The sequence below is a fragment of the Podarcis tiliguerta genome, assembly GCF_965153285.1.
Source record: "Podarcis tiliguerta genome assembly, chromosome: 14".
Lineage (NCBI taxonomy): Eukaryota > Metazoa > Chordata > Lepidosauria > Squamata > Lacertidae > Podarcis > Podarcis tiliguerta.
Window position 1 is genome coordinate 26,649,380 of NC_139547.1, and position 23,145 is coordinate 26,672,524.

The 23,145-nt window shown below is 43.5% G+C and overlaps 2 protein-coding genes and 1 long non-coding RNA gene across 8 annotated transcripts in view; 2 read left to right on the top strand and 1 right to left on the bottom strand.

Moving 5' to 3' along the window:
- Positions 1-15,185, bottom strand: part of LOC310663909 — a 253,653-nt gene extending 238,468 nt beyond the window's left edge. The window contains exon 1 of the long non-coding RNA XR_014504663.1: positions 14,235-15,185. This is a non-coding gene — a long non-coding RNA (uncharacterized lncRNA). The remainder of the gene's footprint in view (positions 1-14,234) is intronic.
- IQCH (IQ motif containing H) overlaps positions 1-18,761 on the top strand; it is a 79,868-nt gene extending 61,107 nt beyond the window's left edge. For 3 of the 6 annotated variants that reach the window (XM_083411915.1, XM_083411910.1, XM_083411912.1), the window contains 6 exons: positions 9,852-10,016; positions 15,198-15,320; positions 15,851-15,912; positions 16,496-16,604; positions 17,867-17,973; positions 18,495-18,761. In XM_083411915.1, the coding sequence (XP_083268041.1) occupies positions 9,852-10,016; positions 15,198-15,320; positions 15,851-15,912; positions 16,496-16,604; positions 17,867-17,973; position 18,495 (567 nt within the window). In that variant the 3' untranslated portion in view covers positions 18,496-18,761. Of the gene's footprint in view, positions 1-9,851; positions 10,017-15,197; positions 15,321-15,850; positions 15,913-16,365; positions 16,605-17,866; positions 17,978-18,494 lie in introns of those variants that run through there. The other 3 variants (XM_083411911.1, XM_083411913.1, XM_083411914.1) reach the window with 3 other exon arrangements.
- A 2,171-nt stretch (positions 18,762-20,932) lies between these two features.
- LOC310663862 (uncharacterized protein C15orf61 homolog) lies at positions 20,933-23,145 on the top strand. The gene is made up of 2 exons (XM_083412348.1): positions 20,933-21,782; positions 22,759-23,145. The coding sequence occupies exons 1-2, from the start codon at positions 21,404-21,406 to the stop codon at positions 22,884-22,886; spliced, it is 507 nt and encodes a 168-aa protein (XP_083268474.1). The 5' UTR covers positions 20,933-21,403; the 3' UTR covers positions 22,887-23,145.

Genomic DNA, 23,145 nt, shown 5'->3' on the forward strand with positions numbered 1-23,145 from the left:
ACCGACCCTAAAGCAAAAGCAAGCAAATCAAAATCTTAAGTGAAAGCAGCCCAGAAAACAGAACGGAGGCCTTGTTACGAGGGAGGCAAGTGCCCTTTAACTGCTGTTTTTGCTTGCTTGTCAAGATCTATATTCTCGAGTCCTGGTTTTATAAGCACTTTGTTTTTTCACAAGTGCTATAAAGGCAGAAGCAGGGTCTACTGAGAGACAAATGGCGTAATGGAAGTTATTGTTGAAAACAGAACATTTTGTAAAACATATAAACCATTATATACATATCTCCAGTGGGATGTAGCCTATGTCAAAGGAATGCCTCAAAATATCATAGGTGACTTTAATTATGTAATTGGAAGGGGGATGTAATAGAAAGGTCCAGACACTTTGTGGTTTAGCAACACAGAGCAATTCCTGCTGGAGCTTTCCCTGTAGTTTCCAATCTAACCCACAGAGAACTCTATTGGATGATGAGTTTTCAAGCCAATTAAGGGCAGCAGGCACAATCCTGCAGGAACCGCTCCTGTGCAGATGCCTTCCCTTCAGCAGAGTTTGCACTGGGGCACAGCAGTGGTTCAGCAATGTGCTCTGGAATGAAAAGGTTTTCAAGAAAATATCGTTAAAATTCAGGTATTGAATTAACAAACTGAGTTAAGTGCCAGGATCCCAGGAGCACAGAGAAAGAGAAGGATGTGACAAGTGAGCACAGGATTTAGCTTCCCAAGAGTATCGGCTTTTGGTTTTGGGTTATTCTTGTTTTTAATGTAACACGTTTCCAGGACACGTTTGGAAGTGTGTGAACGATGCTTGCTAAAATAGCCCATGTCTAAGGAGCAGCTGAGTCAGATTTCCAACATTTGTAGGTCAGGCTTCTGTGTTTGGCACTGCACCTCCCCATGATGAGTAAATTTGAATCAAATTATGCAAAACAAAATATGTGAGTTTGCTCAAGCAGAAAAATCAGGTGTTTCTGGTGCAGAATTTGTATTTTCTGAATGCAGAATTTTAGCATGGTGCAAAAAACAAAACAAAAAAACCAACCCTCTGAAGGTCCCTCCAGATGTCCTTTCCATTGTGCATTCATGATTATTTGTGCTTATGATGCTATTGGGACAGTTATAAGCAATCCTCATTTCAATGGTATTTGTGCTTGCAAAAGTTATGGGGTCATCATACTGCTTCTTTTCCAAACAGTTAATGTCCTGTAACTTCCTGCTGAAACACCACCAAAGTTCTGGTTGTGTTTTATTGTTGTTTGTTGTCCTACTGCTGTTGTGCTATATATAGTCCCTCCAAACAGAAATAATGTGGTAGCGTTTGGGAAGCAATACAAAGCAACTAATAAAGCAGAATAAGTACACCACTGATGCAATACCATGGTGTCAAGAATATGGTAAAGAATACACCTGTAATAAAACACCAGTCTGGAGAGACACTGGAATTCTAGGCAGAACATGTGCAACCAACCTAGCAAAAAGCATTCTGGATTTCAGCAAGGCAGCCAGAATTTCTGGAATGCATCGTGGGGTTGTTGGAGCCACTGTAGTCACCCTCAGTTCTGCTCCTTGCTTGTTTTGGAGTAGCATTAACTCGTTCCAGATGCCACCTGGACAGTGTTTAGTCTTCAAATGAGGAAATCTGAATTGCAACCTTTCAGAAACAACTGCCAAGACGTCTAGCTTCACTGTCCTGTAGAATAGCTGCATTGATCTCCCATGTTGGAAAGTTATGAATTGCAGAGCCTGGAGATAGAACTCTATAAACACCTCGTTGAACATGAGAGGAAAAGAGTGAGCCCATATGGCTGCTGTGAAATGAAACCAAGTCATTTTTCCTCCGCCATCCCCCCCCCCCTCGATCTCAGAATTCTTTGAACATTGCCCTAGAAAATTGGAAAAGGGAGAAGTAGCTGATGTAATTTATTTGAACTTTCAAGCTGCCTTTAACTAAGTCCCTCACAAGGAAACGAAAGGAGTCACCGGGTGAAGGATGGAGCACTTCAGAGACAGGGAAATGGCTGAGTGTAGACAGCAAAGAGGGAGGCTGCACAGTCAATTTTCGACATAACACGATCCAAAGCGCCGCCTTCTCAAAGGCTACGTTCTGGGACTGACACTATTAATAAGTGTCTCAGTGGAAAAGGAGGCAAATGGTCACTTGGCTGCAGTCCTCCGCCCCGATAAAAAATAAATTTGAAAATCACACTTGCCTGGCCCTTCTTCATGTGTGAAAGTCAACCTGTGTAGACTCCATGGGCTTCTTCTGCATATTGGGCTGGCCTTGTGAATGGTTCCAGTGCGTGGCCAGATAAGCTCACCTGTTAATGTTTTCCCAGAAGTAAGGGTTTGGGGGTTGTTTTTTAAGGGAGTTGGCCTTTTCACCCAAATCTATTATTTGTTTTTATTTCATATATCTCCTTTTTTACCCTGCCTTTTCAGGGTACATATACTCTCACAAGGCAGCTTGCATGAGCCTATCAAAACAGGGGAAGACAGCTTAGAAATTGCAAGAGAATAATGAGGAATTGCGATGGAGCAGTAGAAGCCTGTCAAGAAGAGAACCGTATGCACGGTCAAATATTTGCTTTCTAATTTTGCAGTCACACTTCCTGCCACTGAAGAGTCAACCTCCTTTTCCACCTGCATCCCAGTTTGCCTCTTCGGCACTGGAAATACTGCAATGAAATTCAGAAGCAAATCTCCACTTGCATACTGTACATCCATACCTTTTGGATGCTGGCCCCAGCCTCTTTAGTGAACCATGCGTCTTCATCTGCGGTGTTTCAAAGCAATTTTTTCAACCTCCTCCGTACTGTCGGTTTTTGGCTGCTACATGCTTTTTAAATCGGAGGGATTCTACCTATTACCACTAGATGGCAATCAAATAAGATAACAGTCTTCAATCCTGGCTAAAATATTCAGTCCCGTGGTGAATTTTAACCATAATAAAGAAGAGAGCTCTCTTCTGAGAAACCCGACTTGCATTAATATTTTACTAATTGGCATTTTTACAGTGTCATCCAGCCACTTCTTAAAAAAAAAAAAAAAAGGCAGGTGTACTCTGTATAATAATGTAGAAGTCAATATTGGAGGCAGAAAGAAACAATTAAACCGAGGGAAGAAAAGCGATAATTTAGTAACTGTTTAAGAATTTATGCTTCCTTGCCCTTCTCACGTTTTAAAGCTGAAACATTTTTATGGCAGCTGTAAAGAATGACACCATAACTGTGACTTTATTCACTCACCATGCTTTCATTTTGCGGTCTCCACACTCCACACCCGATGGCTTGGGTTTTGGTTTTGCTGAGAACCTGAGATCCTGCCCACCACCATGTCCCATATTAAATAACCCCATGTGGGAATTTCAAAGTAGCCAGTCACACCCTCATTGATTGCATACCCAAATCCCACAAGGAAGGCTGGAGAAGTAGGAGGAAGGAGGGCTGGAGGAGCATGGCTGGGAAGAGCAGTAGCTCAGTGGCTGAACATCTGCCTTGCATGCAGATGCTCCCAAGTTCAGTCCCCAGCAACATCTCCCTGCAAGCCTGGGAGATACTCCTGCCTGAAACCCTGGACAGCTGCAAACCATACTGAGCTTGGTAGACCATTGGTCTCACTCTGTATAAGGCAGCTTCCTATGGTTCTTATCTTATAAACAGCCATGGCTGACTAGCAGAAGCATCCCAAGCAACTGCAACAAAATTAATCGGGCTCTAGTGGTGCAGGACACACACTGCCTAGGTCCCTTGCAGTAGTGCAGAGGTCCTGCCCACTTCTCAGGACAAGCAGGGCAGCCCCTTTTTGTGGCAAAATGTCTCAACAGGCTCTGGCCTCTATGGGAGTTGAAAACATCTGGAGGTGGCTAGCAAATGTTTGCTTCACACCATTATCATTTATTGATTTAGCAGTTCCTTTGGGACTGCTCACTAGATAAAAGGAGAAACATATTGCTTGCCAAAGCAGAGAGTTTGTCAAAGGTACACAGTGAGCAGGGAAAGGCAAGCTGGTGGTCATAGGCTATAAGAGAACAGCGTAATAAGTGGTTGCCTTGGGAAGGCTTTGCAGTTTTAAGGAAGGAGCTGGCTCCTAGAAGAAGGACTAGAAGCAGAATGGATGGTGTGAGGAAGGGAAGTAGGTGGTGCCGAGGATATAATTGCGGCCCAAAGAGTCTTCAACATAAACATATTGGAGCCTGGAGTTCATAGCGGGTGTGATGGATGCCAGCACAGAGACTTAAGGAGAAGAGTGATGGGGTCTTAGCGATGGGAGAGAAATATTATTTTAGCAGAAGCACTCTGCTCAAGGCATTCCAAGATCAATATCTAGCTCCCCTCTTTGCAGGATTTCCACCCCTGCCCCCAGGAAATGAAAATATCTCCATTAACCAAGAGGCTAATAGGATTCCATTCACATCTGTTTGCCTACCTTTGCAGATCTCATAACATAAGCACACCACTACCTGTATGTTGAACTAATGAAAACAATTCGGTTTTGTGAACAACAAAGTGAGCACTGAGCAGCAAGGCACTGCGGCTGTTAGCAGTTTGGGATAATTGTGCAAGCCTGAAGCTCATAGATACAGGTTTGGTTGGGAGGGTCTACCCACCCAGCAGCAAAGAGAAGTCATGGGCTTGCTGACTTAGCATAATGGGACCCCATCTGCTATGCTGGACCTCTACTTTGAGATGAGATGTCAACCACTAGCAGCTGAGACTGGCGCTCTGCTACCTTTGCTACTTCTCACTATGCAGGTGAGGGGACTGTTCCATTTATATCCATGATCTCTGTAAAAGCTCATGGTGGCAGCAGGGCTGACCTTCATTAAAATCTTAAAATCTGCAATATGTGCAAACTAAATGGATTTGGCCCTGTTTCTGCTCAGTTGGCATAGTTTATTGTGCTTCTGCTAGAGATGTAAGAATTGCTTTTCCTGGATTGGATCAGAGGCCAGCTGGATTACCGTAACCAGAAAGTGAGGTGTGATTCAGGCAAAGGTATACATAATTGCTGTAATTCCCTGCAATGATCAGAAGCTGTCTCTGAACGTGGATGTTCTGTTCTTGGCTAGCATGGTGCAATGGTTAGTGCTGGAGACCTAGGCTCAGATCCCCAAGCATCAAGGATGCTTCCTGTGTGACCTTGGGCCTGCCCCCATTTCTCAGCCTAGCCTACCTTGGCAGGTTGTTGTGAGGATAAAAGCAGGAAATCCTTGGAGGAAAAGCAGGATATAAATGTAATTAATAAACCTGCATTTCCCAGAATTGAGCTAGTGCTTTTATTTTAGCTGAAGAGTTTATCAAAGTGAAAACATAGTCAAACAGAAAACAACAAATCAGGACAATAGTCCCAACCCAGAGAGAGAAGCAGGGTCACAATACAGATAGTGCATTCAAAATGAACAGTCCAGACAAAACTATGCATTAAATAAGATTATCTTTCCAAAATTATAAACGAGCCAAGGGTGGTCATGGGAAGGATGTATTCTTGTTAACATAGGAAATAAACAGAAGCCACACACTGAGAAAGAGGTCACTAGATAATCTAGCTCAGTGGGTTAATTTCTCTAGAAGGGCAAAATGCCAAATCTAGCAGAATCAGTTTTGTAGACAGCAAAGGCCTGGGGAGTGCCAGTGTTGTGCAATTTCCATGTTGCAACTAATAAGAAGGCAATAAGATCCTAGACCCTGCTCTTCCCTATATATCATTAAGAGGAACAAGTTTGGGGGAACAAACCATCTTGGAAATCTCCCCCAAATGGGCTTTAGTACTGCCATCATATCAGTCTGGTGGCAAAGAATTCCTTAAAGCTGGAATGTTTGTGGGGAAAGAAGCAAGGAATGTGGATGGGAGCCCTGCTCAGCTTCCCACTGGCTTCTGAGATTGTCCACAAATTTGAACAAAGTGGGTTGTGAACTAGGCATCACATTTTCAATGCCATGGTCGTGCACAACGCAGGGAGTGTTGGATAAGAGCAGTTCCTCCATGTCACTAAGTGCTTAGTGAGCTAAGTCATTAGAGATGCTTCATCATGAATCATTCTGCTCGTGGGGGAGAGTAGGACACCCCACATTTCTGGCTTCCTAAGTGCAAGGGACAAAACGAAACAAAAATGCTTCCTTTCTTCACCGTTTCCATTTGTGAGTTCTAGAATCCAACTGGGCTATGGGAAGCCACAGTCCACAGGCAATGTTTCAGGCTTCATCACTTCTAGTTCTAGAACTGCATTAGAAAACTAAGGAGCATATCAAGAGGTAAAGGGTCTAGAAAACAGTGGCAAGCTTTGAAGAAAGGTAGCAGATTCACAAGGTGGGCGCTTATCCCCACACATACCGTTTAAAAAAGAGGCACTGATTTATGGCTTAGCTTAAAGGGGGGGGGGGGTTCCAATCAAATAAATAAACAGACCCAGGTAGCTCATCTAAGCTTCTGCAGCATGCTAAGCCAGGACTAGAGAAGGGCCTTCATTTCTCCACAGAGCAAATTTGAAGGTGTGGGCAAGGGTGGAAGTAAAGAATTATAACTGGCAAATCTTCCTACTGAAATGTACCAAAGAATACTGGCCATCAGCATCCAATTTGCATTTTCCTCCATGCAGTGGGAAATATTTAAGTTGACAAATAGGATATTTAACCGCGCAACAGATACTTGGCAGTTCGTTATTAACAACTGTTACTGATGTGATTTATTTGCTGTTATAAAAAGGGCATTATTTTGTGAATATGATTCAGAAATTAGCTCCAGTTTAGCAAGAGGCCTTGACTGCCTGACCTCTTAATAGCCTTATAATGATGCCATTTACCATTCAGTGGCTTATTCAAGTCATTGTGTGTGAGATTTGTTCCGAAGGACTGATGTTCACAGATCAGACTGGTGTGTAGATGGCTCACGGGGAATGGGGGAGAACTCTGGGGCCACATATGTTGCCAGGGCCACCTGCACTAATAGGAGTTAGGAAAAGGCAGGTGTGGGGGGCTGCCCTTTCTTCAGTTCCCTTTGCAGGCCACCCCTAGTATTATTCCTCTACCATATCCCCCCCCCCATCCAGGTACTCATTCTTTGCCCATATAAGTGTCATTTGAATTGTGGTGGGGTTTTTTTGGGGGGGGGGGGAGAATAGAAATTCCAGAAGATTACTTTGTCAGGAGCAGAACTTTCCAGCAAGTTGGACAGTTAAGTCAAAGTACCTGTCACTCCTTTGCCCTTACTGCCCCACACTGCTGTTCCCCCTGTTTCCTTTCCCAATATAACCCGCCTGGCCCAAAACACAGATAGATATTTCCTTAAAGAAGCTAGACTGCTTGCTAACATTCTGTCGCTGACATCTTCACTCTGAACAGGTGGAATACTGATGGACGTTCCATGACGTAATGATAGGCAAACTATAGCCAGTGTTTAGCCTACTTTAGAACTCTCTGAAGAACCTTTGGATCATGGGCCCAGTTGGAAGATGGTTCTCCAGTGCCTCTTCTAGCTTGGGTGTCTCATGTGACATCTTTGCCCATGTGGCTGCTCTGTGGCCCCCCCCCCCCACATTGATGCCTGGCATGCTCTGTGTTTGGCCCTCTACTCTTCTTTCTGTATACATTACCCCCTTGGGTAGCCTCATCACTTCTCATGGTTTTCAATGCCACCTATAAGCTCCTAGCGCTACCACTCCATCCATACCATATCATTTGCCATCCATCCAATCCCCCATCTCCAGTTACCTTTCTGATACGTCTGCTTGGGTGCATCAGCATTGTCTCAAGCTCCATGTGTCCATACAAAATTTATCCCATTTTCTCCCATTTCTCCTTGTTCCTCCTCCTTATCCATTAGCATCACCATCCACCCTGTTAATCAGGATAAAGCCTTGACTTTCTATTATCTTTCCTTGGACCCACAAATGCAATCTGTTCCCAAATCATGCCACTTCCCTCTTTACAATGTGACAAATTACAGCCTTTTGCCGTCCGTATCCTCAGCAAAATATCTGCTCCGTACCTTCTGTAGCTCTTATCTTCATGGCTACAAACTTTCTTCTCTCTAGGGTCTCCTATTGCCTCACCTACTGTGGTCTCACTCGCCTGTACCCAGCACTCTGCTGCCAGCTTTATTTGCCTCGTTTGTTGCTCTGAATATCTCACATGGGAAAGGACTTTAGCTCAGTGGGCAGAGCTTCTGCTTTGCATGCAGAAGGTCCCAGGTTCAATCCCTGGTACCTACCGGTAGGGCTGATAATGTTCTCTGCCTGAGGCCCAGGAGAGCCGTTGTCAGTCAGTGTAGACAATAATGAGCAAGATGGACCAGTGGTCTGACTCAGTCTAAAGCAACTTCCTATGATCCTATGGCTCTTCTCCTTGAACTCCTTCACCACTTCCAGTCCAGCCCAGTCCCAGATCCTACATAAGCTTCATGGCTTACCTTCAAAACCCTCCATCAGCTTCTTCCTGCACCCCACCTACCAAAATCTCTGTTCTTATATCTAGTCACATCCCTTCTTCCCGTGACCTTTACTTAACCAGCTGCACCACCCAAAGCTATCCAAATGTCCCCATTCTGCTCTCTGAAATGACTCCATCCCTTCCTCCTTGCTGCTGCTGATGCCTGGAATTGCCCTCCCTCCTTCTCCTCAATGCTTACCTTTCCTAGAAATCTTTGGAGCACCCTCCTAGTAACAATATCATCATGTAACTAAGTCAAGGTACAGGCACTTGAAATCAACACATATTCTCCCCTACCTCCATTACCTCCCATTTGTTTTTCTTCTGTGTCTGTTTTATATTCTAAGCCCCCTGCGATAGGGATCTGTCAAACCTGTTCTTTACAAAGTGCTGTGTACATAGATGGTGCTATATATAAATAAGTAAATAAATAAAAAAATACTTTGGTTCCCCCCCAGAATAATTTGTCTCAGTTGCGTAGTCTTATCTATCTTGCCCAGTTTCTTAAATTCTTGCTCCCTAATGTATAACTGAAATCAGATAATAACTTTCTTTAATTTTTTCTCAGTTGCATAGTTCTGTCCAATTGTAGAATTGAGATATGGCTTGCATCCCAAAGCTGTCTCCGGGGCAAGTTAGCTTCAGAGCTCCTAAAATGCAACTGTAAATATATATTTTTATAGTCTACCTAGCAGGATTGTAGATGCTTTGCTGTTGCTGACTGATGCATTAGCACATCACGGTTAATGCTGAAAGACTCTTGCTGGTGGAATTGATCACATATGTGCTCACAAGCAAGTGCTTAGCTTTGCATGCATAAACAGCAGTGACACTCTGTTTCTCTATCTTTGAGTACATTTCTCCTGGCCTGTGGTCCATAGGCGCATGAGGCCACCTTGCTGAAGCTAAGCAGGTCTGGATCTGGTCAGTGCCTGGATGGGAAACTGCCTAGAACCATATGTGTGCTGGACAGAGGGACACCTCCATTTAATCTAGACCCACTCCAGCATGGCAAATCAGGGGATTGGATTGCTGTGTTAGTCCGGGCCACCATCCCTGACCTTCTGATCTCCAGATCTTTTGCACTCCAACTTCCATCAGCCCCAGCCAGTATGGCAATGAGAGGGGCAGTCTAAAACATATGGAGGGCACCAGCTTGGGGTGGTTGGGTTATGGGCCAATGGGATGGAACTAATATGACACATGTTTACAAACAGTTAAAAAAAAATTCAGAACAATTAATCCATCTTATTGAGTTACTTGCAGTTGCTGCTCTACCATAACAATTATTTTAACTTTGAAGTAGTCATGTCTGTTTCTCAGCCTAGAAGAGGAGGTGGATTGTGCAGTTAACTGTCAGAAAGCAAATGTCTATTCCTTTACAGGAGTGCTGCCACAAAAGTTTTCCTTATTTTTCTTTTTCTGCTGTCATTAGGTATGGGCAGTAGACCTGGATCTGCACTATAGCGATCATCTGGCTTTGACACAGGTCTTGCTGTACGTTACAAATGGAACACTGGATTGCAAGTTAAGCCGCTTTGAATGCCAGGTCCTTCCAAGTAAACCAAAAAGCCGCCGCCCCCCTAAGGAACCACCCCAGGTCAGTGATGAATAACCCAAGTAACCTCCTACTAGCCACTGTGTTGGCAAATCATTGCTTGGGAGCCAGAACAGGATTGGCTACCCCTCTGCTCCATTGCACTGGTGTCCTGAGCCACCCTGTGACATTCAGTAAGACAGATCAATGCTACTATGTTTGTTTATTTGTTTGTCTCACGGTTCCAGACTGTGGAATCATAGAATCATCAAATCTTAGAGTTGGAAGGGACCCCAAGCGTCATCTAGTCCGTCCCCCCATAATGCAGGAATCATTTTAGATCTTAATTCTGTCTTCTATAGTGTTAGCTACCCCGCCCAGTTTTTCCCATCAGCTGAAGATTTAATAAGCATACCCTTCTGTATCCTCACACAAGTATCTTATTAAAATTTTGAAGGGCTGGGCATAGGATAGAACACTTTGGCTCTCCACTAAAGACCTCTCTCCAGGTAGACACAGACCCATTAATGAGCACTCACTGGGTACAGTTGCTCAAGCAGTTGTATATTCACCTAAGAATATTATCCAGCTCATATTTTACCTTCTGGTTAACAAGTAAAAAATGGGAGGTCTTGTCCTATGCTCCACTGAAAGTGAAATATACTATGCCCATGCCGTTTCTATGATCTACCAAACTAGTAACTACCAAAAAATGAAATAAGGTTGGTCTGGCACGACTTATTCTTGAGAAACCCATGTTGGCCATTGGTAATCAGTGCATTATTTTCTCTGCTCACAGGATGACTACTTATTAATCTGTTTGAGATTTCCCCCAGTATCTGTGTCAGGCTGCTAGAACTCTACTTACCCAGATGGGCCTTTCCTCCCTCTTGGAAGATATGAACAATATTTGCCCATCTCCAGCCTTCTGGCATCTCACCTGTGCTTGAAGAATTTCCAGAGATTGCAGACAGTGGTTCTGGAATTACACCTACAGGTTCCTTCAGCATTCTGGGGTGTCATTCTCCTTGCCCAGAAGACTTTAGGCCATTTAAAGTAGCTAGGTGTTCTTAATCCACCTTCTTATGTAATCCAGCCATTGACATTCTTGCCACAAAGGGAACATATTTGCATTTTTTGAACTGGTGTTTAACTCCAGTAGTGGAAGTGGGAACCTGCTATCTGCAGAAAAATTAACTCTGATTTGTCTTTTTAAAACCTGCCTTAGGGGTGGAACCCTCCCATTTTTATGCTTGGTCAGAACGGACCAGAAACCTCTTCTTATCCATCTACAGATAGAGATTTTATGTCATCCAAAAAGTGTCAGAGCTTTGTAATTTAGAGGTTAATGAGCTTCTGATCTATTGTTCTTGTCACACCACTACTTTGAGTTGGAGAGGAGTAAATTACATATGATTAGTCCCAGTAGTACATGTTTTAGAAATGAAAAGTAATCAAGTAGCAACTTTTTAATTAAAATTCTGTCAGGATTAACGTAAATTTGTCACTCCCAGCCTATAATCCCCCCTTTTTTATTCCTTCAAATCTTGCTTACCTAGCAGTCAGCGGCAACAAAAAGAGGACTAGTGTGTCAGAGATATCTTTTAAAGAACCGAGAGAAATAAACAGGAGACAAATCTTTTTACAGCGCATGATCTGTAATGAATGATTAAGTAAAAACACTTTATGTGAAATTATGATGTTAATAATGCTTCCGTCCCCGCGAATTTATTACACATTCACCAGGCTGCTCGCTTTGATTTTGATAAAATGGAGCGGTGACCGAGTGCGAGTGATGATTTTTATTTTTAGAATTCTCCTTTGCAAGAGCAAATTTCCTAGATACTGCTGCTACTGTAATTATGTACAAAACCAATCACTCATTATACTTAGGATACATTATCTTCGAGACAGATGAGGCTAAATAAGCAAGACATTAATAATTCATCCGGCAGTTCATTATGCATGTGTTTGCCTGCTTTGTAGCTGAAATAAGCACCTCATCAAACTGATGCCTGCGCTTAAACAATAGTTCTGTGTTATTGCCGCCACATTCAAGTTTACGCTTGTTAAACTGCTACTTGGATTATTTTATCAAGCATTCATTTATTTTATTTGTGGCCTTCTGTTGCCAAAAGAAATTTCTGAGAGCTTTGGGTACCTGATTGGACAATGAATACTCTTAGTTCTCCAAGTATTCTCAGCCAAGGCTGGGTTACCCCTTGTGCTAAATGCGCTTCAGGCTAGGACCCCAGCCAAATTGTGGCCCCTGCTGCTCCCGGCGGCTGCCAGCATTCTTGCAATATTGTGCATGTGAGCACAAGTCTGCCTGCAGTGTCGCTTTGGGAACCATGGCAGGCAAAACTGGGGAACTGAGTGCCACTGGGAATAGCAATGGCATGCAACAGATCACAGCTCCCAGAGCGGCAGATTGGAGAGGGGATGAGGCTGGCCTGCCACTGCCACAGTTTTCATGCCTTAGGTCTGAGGGTTAGACTAAAAAGCATCTCGGGTCTTTTAGTTTTGATCATGAACATTCTAATGCAACTCAAGTAAGTTTGTGCAGAACATCAAGGAAGCCCATTAAGAAGAAATAAGATGCATGCAAATTCTACTAAGCTTCCTCCATTGTTCTTGTGTATTACTGCACGCACCCCACTGAAATTAAAACACTTTGGTGAATTGGCTCTGAAATGACTTGGCAAATATCACACGCAGTGGTCGAAACACCTTTGTCCTTCTGCCACCACTTTCTTCTAGAAAGGGAACACAGTTTTGCTTGCACGTTATTATTTACCTCTTTATTGAAACTGCCCAATCAATAGCACTTTGCTAAGAAATAAAAGAAGGTGAGAAAACACATCTTGGGCAAAAATTCCATATCGATCTGAGCATTTTGCTTTCAGTTCCAGCCAGTGCAGCACTGTTAAGGAAACAACTATTTAAAGAGTTCCTAAGCTCTTAAGATCATGCTTTTAAGGTATATCCCAGAAAACTTAAATGAAAAACAATTTCTGTAATGTGTCACGTTCACCCAAGGGCATCGCTTTAAAAAATGCCAAGCGTTACATCAGGAGAAGCCCCAGCAAGTCAAAAGCAAAATCACAGAGAACATTCTTACGTTATAATTGCATGAGAGCCAATATGGCAACCTTTGTCAGCCTAGTGCCCTCCACATGTTTTGAACTACAACTCCTAACATCCCTAGCTAGCATGGCATATAATACTACAGCACATCTACTGGTGATCCCTCTAGAAATTTAAAGAAATTTAGTTTTCAAAATTTGCAGAATTGGATCCATAGGATCCAACTCCTAGGGGCCAAGGTTCCTTTGCTACTGTCAGGGAACTGCCATCAGTGTCCGAGGGAGAGAGCAAGCTCCAAAGGGATCCCAGAGAGCGTCCCGGGAGTGGGAGAGGCAGCCTGTATTCTGGGGAAGAGAATCAACGTAGCTCCAGTGGAAAGGGGGGGCAGATGGGGGAATTGGCGAGGCGGTCCCATGATTCCTTGCCAGGGACCAGCGGGGAGAGGAAGGGTCCTCCGCTGCCTACGCCCTCCTTGCGCTGAAGGCTTCCGCGCAGGGACAGTAGGCGAAGACTTGGCGTCAAAGAGCTTCTTTGCTGGAAGAAGTTTAAGAAACACCCACTGACGGATTCTGCCAGTGATTGAGGCAGTCATGGGCAAGTGGCTGCCCAGACAGGAAAGGTTCACTCAGGTAACCCAGCCAGAGGTTGGGACAAGCTTACGCACAAGCAACCCCTAGAACCATTACAGCTACCACCCAATGAAATATTTGAGGGAGCCTCCCCGCCCCCCCAAGTTGATGGCATTGCCATTCAAATGATGTGTGTGCACCACATTTTGTGATTGATTATGCAGGGTGGAACTTATCCCCCATATTTTATTCAAGTTGGCACCCCAGAGTGGCTCTCTCATGAATTTCCAGCCTGCATAGACATTTGTCAGAATAATTAATTTGCTTCAATAAAGTAAAGACTATTCAGCTGATTATATCTTTCTTGTGGGTTTGGTGTTTTCAGATACAGTAGTACCTTGGTTTAAGAACAGCCCTGTTTACGAACTACAGTGGTACCTTGGGTTAAGTACTTAATTCGTTCCAGAGGTCCATTCTTAACCTGAAACTGTTCTTAACCTGAAGCACCACTTTAGCTAATGGGGCCTCCCATTGCCCCCAGGCCGCCGGAACATGATTTCTGTTCTCATCCTGAAGCAAAGTTCTTAACCCGTGGTAATATTTCTGGGTTAGCGGAGTCTGTAACCTGAAGCGTATGTAACCCGAGGTACCACTGTATTCGTTTTAAGAACTCTGGAAAACTGGAAGTATTGTCCCGGTTTGTGAACTTTACCTCGGTCTAAGAACAGAATCCGAATGGAGGAAGGGCACTGGCAGCGTGAGGCCTCATTAGGGAAAGCATGCCTCGGTTTAAGAACAGATTTCCGGAAATGATTAAGTTCGTAAACCGAGTTACCACTGTACTATTGTAACACATTTTTAAATTTATCTATGCCACTCCGATGGCTGTATGCTTTCTCTTATACTTTCTCTTTTAAGCTATGTAAACACACTCAGTTATTGCAGTTTTAAAACTGCTTAATGGACCCTAATTCCTCCATTTTTCTCACTGAGGACCAGATATTGTAACTGTAGAGCTGCACCCCACCCCCAGCCCATGCCCACAGGCAATCACTGCTTGGGGTCCACCCCTTGATGTCTACCTTGTTGCCTACAGAGGCCCTAGCCACCACCATTTTCAGTTTTCACTTGTTATGTATATGAAGCTATTTATCTTTGCTGAGCCACCTTGGGAGGGCTGTGTCCATAGAAAATAATAATAATAATAATAATAATAATAATAATTTGTGTTACCAAACATTGTTTATCATTGCTCCCGTGACTATAAAGTTAGCCTCAAATATTACAATTTGTGTCTTTTAGGAGGTAAATTGTTTTTGCAGGATTTATAATAAACTCCACATTTAGCTTAATGTTTGTAAAAGGGCTCTGTATTGAAGCAAGAATATGTTTGTGTGGCCTTCCCCAACCTGGTGCCCTCCGGATGTTTTGGGCCACACTTTGCATCAGCCCCAGCCAGCATAGCCATTCATGGTGGCTGGGACTGATGGCAGATGCAGTTCAAAACATCTGGAAGGCATCAAATCTGGGAAGGCTGTATTAGTGCTTCGTAACAGTCAACTTTTTCCCCTTCTGCTTTTTTTGTTAGCCTGCTATGGTCAGCCGCTATGTTGCCATGAGCAATTCGATCAGACATGCCAACTTTTCCCTCATCTACTATAATGTTTTCCTTCATATGTGCAAGGCTCATGGGGTTGGATATGATGTCCAGGTAGGAAGATCATGTGCTTTGCATTTAAATGAAATAGAGGTAGGAAAGTAGCTTGGAAGGAGGAACAGCACACAAATCCATTCTAGACTGATTACAGAAAAGTTAGAATCTCCAAATTTTTGGCCTCTGTGATTCTCTCACATATCACCATAATCCATGAGAATCTTTCTGTGAACTCTGAGATTCTAACACAGATTATCATCTATCACTAACCCAATCTCAAAACCTGAAAACCTGTTTTCAAATTCAAGCTTCTGAATCGAAACACATCTTGCTGACTTGTCGCAACTGTTGTCAGATTCTACTCATGTGGGCTTTAAGGGGGTGGGGCTTATAGATCAGCTAGCATGGTTTCCAGACAACTTTACATGTCAGCCAGGAAGCAAAAAGCTCTCAGGCTTGGCTTTAAAGTGACCACCTCTCTCTAATTCTGATTATTCACACCGTAATACAGTTTAGCATCTTACTTTTTTAAGAGGAGTTGTTGTTGACATTATGCAATGCTAACACCTTTCCCTCTACTCCAACAGCAAAAAGAAGGAACCGTTTTTACTCTGTTTGAAGACCATAAAAGGCTCAAATTTGGAATTATGTAAGTTTTCAAGAGTGACTTCTGGAAGCATCTTGAAAATCCTCTAGTTGAACACCTCTACTCCCTTCTGTGGGCTAAGGGTTAGTCTTCCATACATGCTCCTGAGAAATTAACTCAATCACAGATGTACCTAGCCCTGGGTAAGGCCCCCAAATGGTGCAAGGAATTCCATAGATGTACATAGAGGATGAGCACGAACAAGCAGCATGTCCTCTTCTGCCCAAGTCTCAGTGAATACTTGTTTACAGCAGCATGCTCTAATATTAGTAATACAGTGATATTTTCATACCAATGGTGGTGTGTAGCCACATATTTGATGCCCAAAGTGAAAAGGCTTGGAATGACTCAACCTCTTGCTCTCCTCTGCTACTTGATTAATAAAAATTATTTATTACACAAATCCTTTCTACTGACAAGTTAAAATGGAGCCTCATCTTTCATATCTCCCTGAAGATTGCCACCTTACGAGATTGAAAATATTCATTAAATTCCTTGGGCTGACAGGCCCAAATGAGAGGGCGATTGTTCTTAAGCCTGCGAATGGAATCATTGGCAAAGTCATTTGTTTGGATATCATTAACAGAACAATTGGAGAACATCTCCAGGGGGTCCTCATGACCTTTGCTCAGCAACTCTTCATCATCTATCAAGAATTATCAGCACCTAATATGCATGCCGAGACCAATTTTAAGGTGAGGTGTTAATTAACTAACGATCCCAGTTAAATTTCTGTTAGAGGACAGAAAACACCTCATGCTGTATTATAAACAACTGTTAAGCCATCCTGGGTTCTTTCCATAGCAGTACATGTTTTACTGTGTACAGGTCAATATTGTAGGATTCCCAGTCAATCTGCTAGTTAAATTTATTTTTTTAGATGTGGTAACATAGACTTGCTTGAGCTGGGAGCCACTGGTATACTTGAAAGGATTCTTCAAGAGCAATTAGGTTTTCATCTTATATTTATCCTTTCTTGGAGTTCCTAATTGGTGGCACAGAAAAGTATTCATGCAGTCCTTCCTAAAGCCTACTCTTATTGATTTACAAAATGAAACCGTCAAGATATATTAAAACACATACATTAAGAAATGACAAATAAGTAAGCTTGATTAGTTTCTGATGCCCAGGCCAAAGAAGGGACTTCTGTTTTAGTGCATTCCAGCAGGACGTACCACTAGGGCTGACACTTACTTTTCCTGGGTCTCTAGAATAGGAGCCATTTAGCTACTTAGCTCCAATCAGAACAGAGTGGCTGCCATGTTATATTTCCTAGAAAGCAGTGCTACTAGATAAGTTCATCTAGTGGGAGGGATTGAGCGACTGGCAAGTACAATGGTGCCAGGGGAGCAAGTGATGGTGGACACCAGTGGTTAGGAAGGGGGCTCATTGGTAGCCTTAAGCTAAAGGCCTACACAGGCCTGGTACTGGCCATGTTATCAACTATCAGGAGAACCTGACAGACATACCACAAAATGATATAGGTCGAAACTCCACAGCAGTGTCAGAAGGTAGATTAGGTGGGCTTTTAAAAAACGCACAGGACTTCAAAGGAGTCAAGGAGGCTTACTAGTATTTCGTGCTATAGCCCCATGATGGGGAACTTTGAGCCCCCCAGATGTTTCTGGACCATTCCAGCTGGGGCAAATGGGAGTTGGGAGTCCAACAATATTGAGAGGTCCACACTGCTCCTGGTGAAACAACTGTATTTGAGCTCTAATAGTTACCTGCAAGTCCTGACTACTTCAGCCTTAGCCTGAATGAGATTGACCCTGTTGCTTCAGCTCTGTGTTGACTTTAGTTACTACTCAGACCAAGAAGCCTGCCAAATCTGCCAATTGGTTGGGCCAGTTCTGAAGAGTGACTCTTTCTGTGAGTTCCTGATACTACTGGTGCAATGGTGAGCAGGGAGCATAAACAACTGTTCTGCCACTTGAAGTGTTTGATTTTGTTTTAGAGAGCTGTCCAAGAGATTGAAAAAATTCTGGGAGTTACAGAGCAAAACAAGTTAAAATTTGAAGAGGAAGAGGAAGAGGACTTGAAAGCACAAGCTTCCACAAAATAGTTAGTAGACATTAAAAGTAATCTTTCTTCATCCTTATTCTCATGTCTCTGGGGAAAATAAGTTATTCATTTTCAAATAGCTCTTTTCAGTCACTTTATGCTCACAAGCTCTGCCAGAGTGTGGCTGTTGACCTCCCAACCATGTTGCTTGGCTCATGGCAAGCCTATCCTCCTCCTTCTGGGCCACAGCAGTCAAAGCTTAATTTCTCAGATTTGGGTTGTTTCTGGTTTTTTAAAATTATGTTTTGTGAAATATGTCATGGGGAGCGGTGACATCCCAAATACAACCTGTGGGAGAAGACACATTTGGTTTAATTCTACACTATATTTGCTCTCAAATTTAACAAAACAGTCTCTCATAATTCAACTACTTTAGAAACAAATAGTAAAATGTTTGTATACAATAAGTCTCTCCCTGTGATTATCTTTAGGGTAGGATGGCACTGAATGCAGGAAAAAGTTTTTTTTAAAAAAAACAACCCTTAAATTGTTTTTTAGTTATAATTTATTTCTTCTTGTAGGTTAAGCTCACTGAACATCTTTAAATTATCCGCCTGGTTTCCAGTGCTAAAGTACCCTACACTGCAATAAACACTCCATCTACAACTGTGTTTTGGATTGTTGAAAATTACGTGTAGCAGAACATAGACCAGTGTCAATAGTGAATCCTGACTCACAGAATTTGTTTCCACTGAAAAGTTTGTATCAGATGCTATTACCTCTATATGGCTTAGAGGAGTATTGATTTCTACTTCCAATAAAATTAAGTGTATTTATTTTTGAAAATATTTTTGGCATTTTTGCTTCCTTGGGGGGGGGGGAGGGGGGATCCTATAATTTCCCAAGCTTATTCCATATGAAAGCTTTCCTAACAGAATACATGATTTCTTGGACATTCCTTTTCCTGAATAACTAGAGTACATTTGTATGGCAGCAAAGTCCATAGATGGGCACTCCTCCTCTACCAGATCCCATATAGGTATAGTGTGCTCATATTCCACTTCACAAGTCCTTCTGGGTTTCAGCTCTGGCATTGGGGGTTGGGGGAAGGTTTTGGTGCTGAGTCCTGGTGATATTATTTGTATCACTTTCATTCATAAAACATATAAAATTTACTAAGTGCCATACACAGATTAAAAATAGGTCAGTCCCATACCCAGAGGCTTACAATCTAAACACAACAGGCAAAAACAGACTGAATGGGAGCATCAGAAGAACCTTACTTGCAGTTGGCTCACATCAAATGGGACCCATGTAGTCCACTCTTCTGTTTTCACAGTGGCAAGACAGATACTTCAATGAGAAGCCTTCAAACGGTGCATTTATGCATTTATTTCATTTATATACCACTTTGGTTTACAATTTAAAATATCGAAATAAACAAATGCTACAAAAATATTCTCAGGCCGACTTCAAGAATGCAGGAACACTCATCCAGAGGCAACCTGGAGGTACTATAAAATCATCATGTCCTTGATAACCTGATCCTCTTCTCTGTGAATTTGTCATAGGTGGAAATAAGCAAATTTGAGCATGAGTTCTTAAAAGATACAAAATGCTGAAAAGGACCAGCTAGTAGGGAAACAGAGCCAGGAGGGGAAGGGTGAAAGAGCAGGTGGTCTCTTTAAGTTGCAGCAGCCCCTGGCCTAGTCCTGCTGTCACCTTTTTTTGATAATGACTTGAGAGACAAGAGCATCACCCCCACCCAAACAGGTGACTTTCAAAGTCCCATTGTGCAGCTATACAGTGGTACCTCGGGTTACAGATGTTTCAGGTTACAGACGCTTCAGGTTACAGACTCCGCTAACCCAGAAATAGCACCTTGGGTTAAGAACTTTGCTTCAGGATGAGAACAGAAATTGCGCGGCCACGGCACAGCGGCAGCAGGAGGCCCCATTAGCTAAAGTGGTAGCTAAAGGTTAAGAACAGTTTCAGGTTAAGAACGGACCTCCAGAACGAATTAAGTTCTTAACCCAAGGTACCACTGTACTCTAAAACAGTAGCTTCAAAACTATTAGTACATCCAAGTTCTTAGTGTCACATACACACACTTATTTTCTCTTCTATTGTAATTTCATTTCAGGCAAGGTACTGGGGATACAAGATACTGGCTGCCCATGAAATGCAATGGCACCCAAAGGGCTGCTCTAGAGACATACACATGCCCCCCCAAAACCCCTAGCACCAGTATCCAGGTCTATTGTCTTGCCTACAACCCCCACCCCCAATGTTTCTGCTAATCAAGAAATATATTAAAGCTCTCCCTGCTCTATTAATTATCCAAAGGTAAAGTTGAGTCAAAATGTGTTACTGACGATGATTAATAATTAGTGGCTTGTAAGTGCATTCTAGTACATAAACAGGCTACGTGGTTGCGTAGTAATTGATTAATTAGCACAATCTTGCTCTACAGCTCACTGGTCTAAGATTGCTGAGTTTGAAATATTGTTTATAATTATCCAAATTGGAAGGATGAGGGGTGGGTTGGGGCGGGAGGGGGAAGAGAGGTGGCTCCCATTTCTTCGCTCGCTCTTCTGCGCAATTATTCTCCTCACATCACAGACGATGCTTAATGGTTCAGAGCCACGAGTTTCCCTCAGATAAATCACCACAGGGTTCATTTGTTTGCTTTTTCGAATTGCAGCACCTTTCTAGTCCAAATACTCCGGTGGAAAGAACACTTTTTATTTAAGTCGTGTGTACTAGTTGTGTTAGAAAAGGGTGCTTGAGGCTGAAGACCATATTGTTGTTGTTGGTTATTAGTGTTATGTTGACATGAGGGGCGCGCGAGCTCGGCTTCTCGGCGGAGAAGATCCTCGCAGACAGCTAGGCGCGCGCCCGCTCCCCGGTCTCGCGCGTCGGCCAGTCAGGAGCGCGCGCGGAGTCTGACAAATTCAGTAGGCCGGCTCTGGCGCAGGCGCAGAGCGGTTGTCGGGAACTGCTAGCGCAGGCGCAGAGCGTGCAGAGGAGCCCCAGGAAGAGGGAGGGGAGGAGGAGGGGGCCTCTGCTGTTTCCCGGGATGGTGGGGGGAGGAGTGGCGTTGCTTCGTGTCTTTCCAGGTTAGGGAAGGTCGTTGCGAGGGGCAAGTAAGTGAAGCAGGAACCTCGCCCCCTTGATCGGGGGCAATTAACAAGAGGAGGAGGGACTGCAAGGGGGGGGGGAGTTGTTTTAGGGGAGGGGCAGCAGATCCTGAAGAAAAGTCTCCCTCAGCAACGTGAGTGTGGGTGTGAACAATTGAGGGGGGGGCATGTCAACAATAGAAGCTACCTGGGAAAAGTGTCAGCAAGTAATTTGAGGTGGGGGATCGGAAGGAAAAAAATTGGCTGTCTCCCCCCCCCCCCGCAACAAAAAATCATTGGAGGAGACCATATTTGTAGGAGACACAGAAATCCACGCTCCCCCAGGATAGTGTGGGGTCAGAGAGCAAGACATGGGGAGGCAGGTGGGCTGGGGTGCCTTCCAGCCCTCCTCAAGTAGCCTTGCCCTCCTGAAGCAGGTGCATGAGGGGTTCCTCCGGCTGGCCCTCTTGCCCAGGGGGGGCCCTGCTAAGCCCAAAGCCTCCGAAGTGTTGAGCCAGCACCTGCTGCAGAGGGGGCTGCCCCACTGGACCTCCTACTGCGTCAAGTACAGCGCGGTGCACAATGACCAGTTTGGGCTCTCCAACTTCAACTGGGAGGTGAAAGGGACAAACTACCACATCCTGCGGACCGGCTGCTTCCCCTTCATCAAGTACCACTGTTCCCGAGCGCCCCACCAGGACCTGGCGATGCAGAACTACTTCTTCACAGCTCTCAAACTAATAAACTTTGGTGAGTGTCGTCTTTGGACGGGCTGTGCCTGTATAGAGGCACACGGCAAGGGCTTGAGGTGCAATGAGACCTTGAATAGAGTTAACACCTGATGTAACAGGGAGATGACTTAAACCATGGAAAATACAAAAAAGTATTTTGCACAGCACCTATGGAACTCACTCCCACAGGGCCAGGGACAAAAGTGACAGGGCCAGGATTAAAAGCGCATAGGGCAACTGATGTGACTCTTACCTTTGCGCAGTACACTACAATCCAGCCATACAAAATCCAGGTTTCTGCGTACACACACTTTTCTATCCATTCAAGTAAGCAAGAGTAATTGCCACAGTTCAAGGACATGTTCCAGCTAGGCAGAGATGCTCAAAGAGGGTTTGGAGCAGGGTCAGAAAGGGGTGTGGTCTGTAGATAGAGTGCATGAGATGCAGAGAGTCCTGAGAGTAGGATAGAGAACAAAATAGAGAGGCATCACTTGACCCTCCCAGGCCTAAGGCTCCCTACCCTGATCCTATAATTTCTCTAAATGCATAGCAGTGTTGGCCACATCAGTGAAGAGCACTGCGATATGATCATATTGAACATGTGCAGAAAACAGGACTACTTATTCCTGGTCCTCAGGAATGCAGCCAATACATTTCAGAACAAAATATATTCACTAAGGATTTTGCATGTATCTTGTAAAAGCACGTGCAGTGAAAGGCAGGGGGTTGCCAAATAAAGAATGGCACCAGAAAGGTGATCAGTACATCTTTAAGTGCAGATAATGGGTTACCTCAACATGCTTTATGTTTTGTTTTCAAGGAACCAGCCTGGCTTTAAAGGGTTGCAAAATCATGTCTTAATTCAGCCTTGCAGTTTGCTTCTTGCAACTTGTTGGTGGAGGTTAGGGTTAGGGTTAGAGTCCTGCAGTACTATGTTATATGAGGTTTTACTTTTTTATTTGTTCTCCCCCCCCCTTTTTTTTTTTTATACATAGGTATCCCAACTTTATTATATGGAATTGGCTCCTGGTTCCTTGTCAGTGTCACAGAAACTGTTCACACGCATTGTGGCCCAGTCACTATTTACTTCCTCAATAAAGAAGATGAAGGTGCCATGTACTAAACTACTCATTTCAAGGACTGACACTTTCATGGTGTATTGCAGCAAAAGACAGACAGAGGGGATTGTTGTTTGCAATCTATTTGTGTGTAATATGTTCAAGTTTCAAAATGTCCCTGTTTTTCCTTCAGTACCATTTTGGTTTTCTTTGAGACTGGCAAAGTGCAGAATAGATTTAAAAAACCATGGAAAATTACTTGAGGCTACTTTTGTTTTCAAAAACTTTTAGTTTGCAAATAATAAATATAATAATTAAAATATA